At 41.3% G+C, this 7,791-nt stretch overlaps 1 protein-coding gene and 1 long non-coding RNA gene across 6 annotated transcripts; one reads left to right on the top strand and one right to left on the bottom strand.

Moving 5' to 3' along the window:
* Positions 1–3,211: 3,211 nt before the first annotated feature.
* LOC118513632 lies at positions 3,212–7,087 on the top strand. 4 transcript variants are annotated; one of them, XM_036059716.1, is made up of 3 exons: positions 3,212–3,341; positions 3,442–3,641; positions 4,635–5,922. In XM_036059716.1, exons 2-3 carry the CDS (start codon positions 3,473–3,475, stop codon positions 5,780–5,782), a joined length of 1,317 nt encoding a protein of 438 aa, XP_035915609.1. In that variant the 5' UTR covers positions 3,212–3,341; positions 3,442–3,472; the 3' UTR covers positions 5,783–5,922. The 4 variants fall into 4 exon arrangements, with proteins under 4 accessions (XP_035915609.1, XP_035915601.1, XP_035915620.1 ...); XM_036059708.1 differs by having other exon boundaries at positions 3,212–3,374; XM_036059727.1 differs by lacking the exon at positions 4,635–5,922 and adding an exon at positions 6,901–7,087 and having other exon boundaries at positions 3,212–3,641.
* LOC118514554 lies at positions 5,498–7,423 on the bottom strand. 2 transcript variants are annotated; one of them, XR_004906667.1, is made up of 4 exons: positions 7,326–7,423; positions 5,879–7,232; positions 5,665–5,776; positions 5,498–5,590 (listed from the first exon to the last, which is right to left on the bottom strand). It is a non-coding gene; the product is annotated as an uncharacterized LOC118514554 (long non-coding RNA). The 2 variants fall into 2 exon arrangements; XR_004906666.1 differs by lacking the exon at positions 7,326–7,423 and having other exon boundaries at positions 5,879–6,786; positions 6,862–6,949.
* Positions 7,424–7,791: the final 368 nt, after the last annotated feature.

The raw sequence follows: 7,791 nt of genomic DNA, 5'->3' as shown, positions 1-7,791 counted from the left end.
ACTAATTGACGATGGATTTCAGTAGGTGTCACCTTCTTCGCACTCAAAAAACGCATTACAGAACGCAATTCGCACTTGGACGCTGACGCGAGGGGTACCTCCATCGTTGACGGCTGTTCAGCCAAGACTGAGCGATCCTGGAAGCCTCACCCAGCAGCAAGGTGGTAGTGGGGGAGCCAAGGAACACGGCGGTGTTGCCAGATTTCGCCTAGCGCGTGATCCGGCGAAGTTGCAGCGTTGGAGACCTTACTTTATTGTCAGCCCTCGTAAATGGTCGGTGTACTTCGGAAGGAAGCTTGGTTTCAACCAAAAAGTGAGATTTTTTTTTTTGATCACTTGTCCACCGTTCAAAGCAAACCATTTTATTATTCATAAATCCCTGGAGAAATTTACGACTACCACTCAAATCAAGAAGATGCAATCAATTAGCAACTGGAAAGCTCTTGATCATATCTAAACCTTCAATGTCTTCTAAGGGGGTATGTATTGTCTTATGGTGTTCTTTATCCTCTCTTGCACGGAAACTAGTATCAGTACGCGGGGGTGTAGGTGAAGGATTAAAAATTACCTTACCCTCGGGTTGTACATGCACTCCAACGGTAGTGCACTTCGTGCAACCGTTTTTACCCGATAATCCCATAACACACTTAATAAAATCCCGTGGGAACCAGCAATGAAGGCCTTAATACAACTGGAAGTGCATGTTCACCAAACTGTATGCCTGTTGAACGTAAATTGTTAATTTCGTCAACTATTGGACGCAGGAATTGCTCGAGACTACCGGGTTTGGTTTGGCCGCTTAATATACCCGCTACCATTACCGGACAATCGGATATCTCTTCTACCTTGAATAGAATTGGCCTAAACTGAGTGACACTACTTTTGAAGAGTGGAAGTCCATTTATCGATACTTGAAGGCTTAAATTCGTCACTTGTGGAGGGCTATTTAAAAAAATATTTCTAAGGGCAACCTCAATACCCGAATACCAAAAACGTCCACTTGCTACGGTTTGAATCTCATTGCTTACTCTGGGTATTTTGAGAAGCGAACGAGCGTCTTTCGGTAGATCAGGGTGTCCAAACTTTCTTAAAATCGCCAACAGCAAGTTGAGAAAACTTCGAGAAAGATGCCACTGCCAAATATTTCAAAGCGTCTTTCAACGTTGAAAAATCGTTCAAGAAGCTATAAGCTTCCGTCCAAAAATCATCGCGAAGTTCAGCCGGTTGTTGCGAACGCGACAAAATCAAATTGAGCTAAAATGACTGGCATGCAAGAGTTAGAGGAACAATTTTAAATAACTAAATATCTTCCGTTTAGTATAAACTCTCACCGGAAAATATTATTTTAGGAAAAAAAAACCTTAAGTCACAGAGAGGCCTCATACCGTGAGGAAAACGAAAGTATGGTGCGTTATTGGAAATATCAGTAAGGAGACAATATCCAGACATATGAAAATTATAAATAAACTCAAGCCATGTATTAAAAACGAAAGTGAAGAACATGGGCCGAAAAGGGTTAACACTAGAACACAATGCATACATTGTCATTGCGCGATTAGTTTCACGAAAAAACGACCAACGTGAAGATCAAGGCACGGTCGTAGGGCAGTGAAGGAAAGACCAATTTGACGAATAGAATAAACGACGCGCAGGCAATAGGCAATATGAAAATACGCATACGCATTTGAACCACATATGCACGATGCATTACCCGTGGTCATAAAACGATAGGGTAACAATTGCCAGATATTGTAACATTACAGACCTCCTACACTAGCCGACGCCTGGCAGGGGTCATACGCATCAGCATACCGAGTTAGGATAAAGGAGATCGATGTAATGCTGTTTCATGTTCTTTTCCCACAGAATTTTAGTATATAAGACAGGATTTTTTGAGAATAAAATTGATTTTTTTTTTTTGCCTAGCTATCCTTCAAAGTGACTAGACGCCTAAATCTGAGCAGTGCTGAAAATCTCTCTTAGAGCAATATAGCAGTATCACGTGTGCCTGTGCGTGTGACCGTTACATTACTAGAGGTGAAAGTGATAGTGACGCTTCAAAACCGGTTGCATGATCCCCGGATCAAGCAACGGTAAAGACAATAACAATGTCGGCTTGGCGTACCGTGCGTACGCAAGTCGACAGGCTTGCAGCATCCAAGCGAAAGAAACTCGACAGAGTGTTAGTGAGTGAGATACCGTCTCTTCACACGGAACATAGCTGCTACCTTGGCTGCTAAAAAGAAGAGTGTGGTTGTGATCACACCAGCCGCCGATGAAGGAGATACGGCCATTAACACCAATGGGGCATCCGTTCCTGAAACCGCTTTTCTAAAGAGCGAAAAGATTCCACCAATCATGGTGCAGAATCTCACCGAGGTCGAGTACGCTTCACTGTGCTCGGCTACTAAAAATGGTGAACTAAGCGCAAGTTTCAGTTTCGCGGCCGGAAATTTTTGCAGAATCTTGTGCAAAACGCGAAAAGACTACGATGCAGTAAAGCAAATCCTCACCAGCATCCAACGGGAATTCTACTCCCACGATTTCCCAGGTGATAAGCCGTACCAGCTGGTACTAAAAGGGCTTCGGTTTGGTTCTGCCGAAACAGTTACTGAGTTGCTGAAGGAGCACAAACTCAGCCCTACTCTTGTACGAGAGATCACCGTCGGCGAGTCGCGTGGGCTCTCATCGAAGCTTTTTGTAGTTTCATTCCGCAAAGGAACCACTACATTGGAAGAGGTGCGCACCATCACTCACCTCAACTACACCAGTGTCAGATGGGAGAAATACCAACCCAGGCGCAGTGAAGTCCTCCAATGTACCAATTGGCTTCAGTTCGGACACGGTGCAACGAACTGTGCCATGTCTCCTCGGTGCTCCAAGTGTGGTGGTAAACACCATACACGACAGTGTGCTGTCGAACTAGAGGACCAGCGTATTTGTGCGAACTGTTCGCAAAACCACAGTCCTCAAAACAAACACTGCCCCGCTCGTATTGCCTTCCTGAAGCGGCGCAATACAACGAAGCCTATCACTTCACCAAAACCGGTTCTTGTGCCCGCTCCGCTACCGTCGACCTCAGCGTGGGAAAAAGAGCTGCCCTGGGTCGGCCAATCCACCCACTGGTCCTGTCGAGCAGTTTCCGAACAAGGTCCTCAGCTTTGTACCCAATTTTGTGCTCGTGTGCAACATTCCATATTGCTATCCCTCTTTGCCGGTACGGCAATGATCGTCTGTGCTGCTCTGTCAATTCTTCCACAGCCTGTGTCGATGTGTATGCCTGTGTATGCTACAGCTCGACCGTGTAAAAACACGACAATTCTACGTGAAGTGCGATATTGGTATGTATTGGTGCGACGGTGAAGACTTGACAGGTACGATGCCGGTACATAAACAATCTATGAGGCAAACTGAACTAACATATATTTTGTTTCTTTTTAGAAAAGCGAATTTACCAGCCGAAAAAAACATCATGACGTCGAAATCGTCCCTGTATCGAAAGCGCCGTCTCATCCTTGAAGAAGAGGAACGAATTATGCGGGAAGAACGTGATGCAATGGAGGCTTCCAGCTCTGTTTCGGTACCGGCATCGGGGGCTTCCGGCTTTGCTACGGAGCCGGCATCGGAGCCCATGAATTTAGGTAAGTTACACAGGTTTTCTAGGTTTACTTGCACATTTTTAAAGCTTGTGAAATGGTTACAAACTGCGTTTGTTCTTTTATGCGTTGGTTTACATTTTCGACCGAAATTTGTCGATGCTGAGCAGAAGCAAAGTGTAGTGTAGTGGGTGGAAAAAGTGCAGTGCAGTGAAAGTTGCCTCGTTTTCAACCCCATTTCGGAAACGATAATTATTTTTGTAGAAAAAACTATTCTCAGCTACTATCGTTTATGTTAGCTAGTTTATACACTGTTTCGTATAGTTTTCTTCCGTGCTAAACAGAAGCTTTTGTTTGGTGTTACGAGAGTGAAAGATAGAATAATGAGTTTCCTCGTTCTTTAATCCTGCCATTGCAAGAGAATCAATTAATTCAGATAAACCCTGGCGAGAGGCAAATTAGTTATTTTCCGTCACCATCCGGGAATCGCGAACCCACCGGGTTCTAATCCGTTTAGTCGCGTTGTGTTTTTAGCGTCAATGTTGTAGCATTCGCTTCGCAAAGTCGATATGCGAGGTCATTCGTATGGCCATTCGGGTTGTTATTACTGTTATGACGATACGTGAAGATCCGTAAAAACACCTATTTTACGTGGTAATTGTTAAATAGTTAAAAACGTATTGATTGTCTCTAATAACTATGCATCCGTTGGTTACGCTTTCGGGTGGATTCATGTGGCAAGCCTTTCTGGAATTGGTTTATTTAACCCTACAGCGTGCATATGCGGCAAGTTACAGTTTAAGTAAATGGTCACATTCTAGAATTAAGTTTCAAATGAATTTACATATTTCTCTGCTTCTACTGAGTATCGTTAATAATGTGATTGCTCTGCTACACATGTTTAAAAGGTTAAAACTCAAACCGCCTAATTTATTGAAAACTTGTATCAAATGGTCGCGTTCGCAACAAGTCAGATGTAAGCAAGCTTCAAACGTCTAATTTTATTTTTTATTTTGCTTCGTTTATGTTTCTTTACAGATGTTTTATATGATTCCAATACTGTATCAGTAGATAGCGTTGGTGGTGGTATAGTGGGTAGTAGTATAGATGTAAATACTAACGATATTTATGATGAAGTAGAAGAACCGGCTGAACTTCGCGATGATTTTTGGACGGAAGCTTATAGCTTCTTGAACGATTTTTCAACGTTGAAAGACGCTTTGAAATATTTGGCAGTGGCAGGGCATCTTTCTCGAAGTTTTCTCAACTTGCTGTTGGCGATTTTAAGAAAGTTTGGACACCCTGATCTACCGAAAGACGCTCGTTCGCTTCTCAAAATACCCAGAGTAAGCAATGAGATTCAAACCGTTGCAAGTGGACGTTTTTGGTATTCGGGTATTGAGGTTGCCCTTAGAAATATTTTTTTAAATAGCCCTCCACAAGTGACGAATTTAAGCCTTCAAGTATCGATTGATGGACTTCCACTCTTCAAAAGTAGTGTCACTCAGTTTTGGCCAATTCTATTCAAGGTAGAAGAGATATCCGATTGTCCGGTAATGGTAGCGGGTGTATTTAGCGGCCAAACCAAACCCGGTAGTCTCGAGCAATTCCTGCGTCCAATAGTTGACGAAATTAACAATTTACGGTCAACAGGCATACAGTTTGGTGATCATGTACTTCCAGTATGTATTAAGGCCTTCATTGCTGATTCACCAGCACGGGCTTTTATTAAGTGTGTTATGGGATTATCGGGTAAACACGGTTGCACGAAGTGCACTACCGTTGGAGTGCATGTGCAACCCGAAGGTAAGGTAATTTTTAATCCTTCACCTGCACCCCCGCGTACTGATACTAGTTTCCGTGCAAGAGAGGATAAAGAACACCATAAGACAATACATACCCCCTTAGAAGACATTGAAGGTTTAGATATGATCAAGAGTTTTCCAGTTGCTGATCGATTGCATCTTCTTGATTTGGGTGGTAGTCGTAAATTTCTGCAGGGATTTATGAATAATAAAATGGTTAGCTTTGATCGGTGGACAAGTGATCAAAAAAAAATATTTCTCACTTTTTGGTTAAAACCAAGCTTCCTTCCGAAGTACACCGACCATTTCGATCGCTGGAAACAATTCAGTATTGGAAAGGAACCGAGTTTAGATCTTTTCTGCACTACGTTAGCCCTGTAATATATAAAGATTTCATGCATGAGGTAGGCTATAATCATTATCTACTCTACTTTTGTAGTATTACAATTTATTCTTCGTCAACCCATGCGCACTTACATTCTCTTGCACGTAGAATGCTTCTTAAATTTGTTTTAGATTTCCCAATTCATTATGGTCGCACCCATATGAGCAGCAACATACACAATCTTCTGCACGTTCATGAAGACGTTGAAGTGCATGGTGAATTGGACAACTTCTCGGCATATCCTTTCGAGAACTTTCTACAGTTTCTTAAAAGGTGCGTGAGGAAAGGTTCTAAATGCTTAGAACAAGTAGCTGGTAGATCCAAACTGTTTGCCTCGATGAATGTAATCTCTAGTTCAAACAAAAACGTGTATCCATGTGTAACTTCGGATGGCTGTGGGTTGCATATTACTGCCAGTTTTGTTTTAAAACCTGTGTTTAAAGATCAGTGGTTATTAACAACATCTAACTCAATAGTTAAATTTGTAAGGGTGGAAATCTCCTCCCAAAATATTTTTATTATACATGGCATTCAATACGAAAATAACGTAGATTATTTTCACGTTAATATTGAAGACGATGTTTCGCGTATTGAATTAAAATCTAGTGAAATTGGTATTTACAAACTAAATTCTTTTCTTCCATCATTACCAGTCACCTTGACCATTGAATCTATAAAATGTAAATTAGTAGCCGTTAATTTACCTCCTCGTCCTCTAGTTTATTTCAATGTAGATGAATTTGTAGACGATACACCCCCACTTATATTATTTATTCCTTTGTTACACAGTTTTAATAATAATTGATAACATATTAATGGTGGTGGCGAATTGGTGGCAGTAAAATTATTATAGTCATTAAAACCTAGTACACAGTTGGAAGACAGTAGAGATGCATGAGGATCAACAATCCAACTAAGTTGAAATGAGCACCATTTTTCAATTAGCAACAGACGTTGACGACATGGAATAATGCCCTTACGAATCGCCAGGGAACACATCCTTTTCAGAAAGGAAAAAAAGTAAAAAATGAGTAAGGCATCGGTTCTGAAGCTTGTATAATGTGCTTGTAATTACGTTTTATTTAACCCATATACTTTGCTCCAATTTCAACAGGTGCAATCCAGGAATACGTTTTCACCCAGTCTGCTTTACACATTGCTCATCGTTTTCCTACTGCTAGGAGGAGATGTGTATCGAACACCGGCAGACGGAAAATTGTTTGTGTCTCACTCAACATCGGACATCGGATCGGCAAGTCGAGGGAATCAGTTTCATCATAATGTTTTAATAAATACAAATTTAACAGCACAGGTAACTTAAAAGCAAAACTCAGAAATCGAACTGCTTCCACAATTTTAGTTTCTTTTTTTTTCTTTCTCCCTGTATGATGGATCGCGACAACCATAACCTTTTTTTCCGGGGGCCCACACCGGAAAATGGGGGAACTGGGACGAAATTTGTTTAAGTTATTTTACCGATGTCGAACAAAAGGGTAAGCATACCATCGATTTCATATTGTACAGTAGCAACTAACTAACCACGTATTGTGTATCCAATTTAATTATGTTTCCATGTATACCACGTCTTTCATCGATCCTCTGGAAACACACGAGCTCAATCAGGACGGTTTTCTATCACGGAAAAAGGTAAGCACATTATCAACTAATAGCACGATTTTCTAGCATTTCAATCCATAACGACTAATATGACTCGGTAGCAACAATATTCAAATGACAGCAATATGCAACCCAGTACCGTACGCTACACAAATCACTGAATAAGTCATCAGTTGGCTGATGAATTATGAGAAACTTTTTAACCCTAACCCAACAAAAACTGCAACCTTCTCCTGTAGTTTAAAATATCAACAACCAGTTGCCTATGTTGCATACAGCGGAAAACTTAAACTCAGTTGTAGCTCGTTTTGTAGAAAATAGTGCACTAATTATCATTGTATCTAACCATGTGATTGAATTTCTTGGAAAGTAAAATAGTCTTGTAAAT

Source organism: Anopheles stephensi, chromosome X, assembly GCF_013141755.1.
Source record: "Anopheles stephensi strain Indian chromosome X, UCI_ANSTEP_V1.0, whole genome shotgun sequence".
In the NCBI taxonomy this organism is placed as follows: Eukaryota; Metazoa; Arthropoda; class Insecta; order Diptera; family Culicidae; genus Anopheles; species Anopheles stephensi.
The sequence above is the reverse complement of the archived record's forward strand: the minus strand, read 5'-3'. Positions and strand labels throughout refer to the sequence as shown.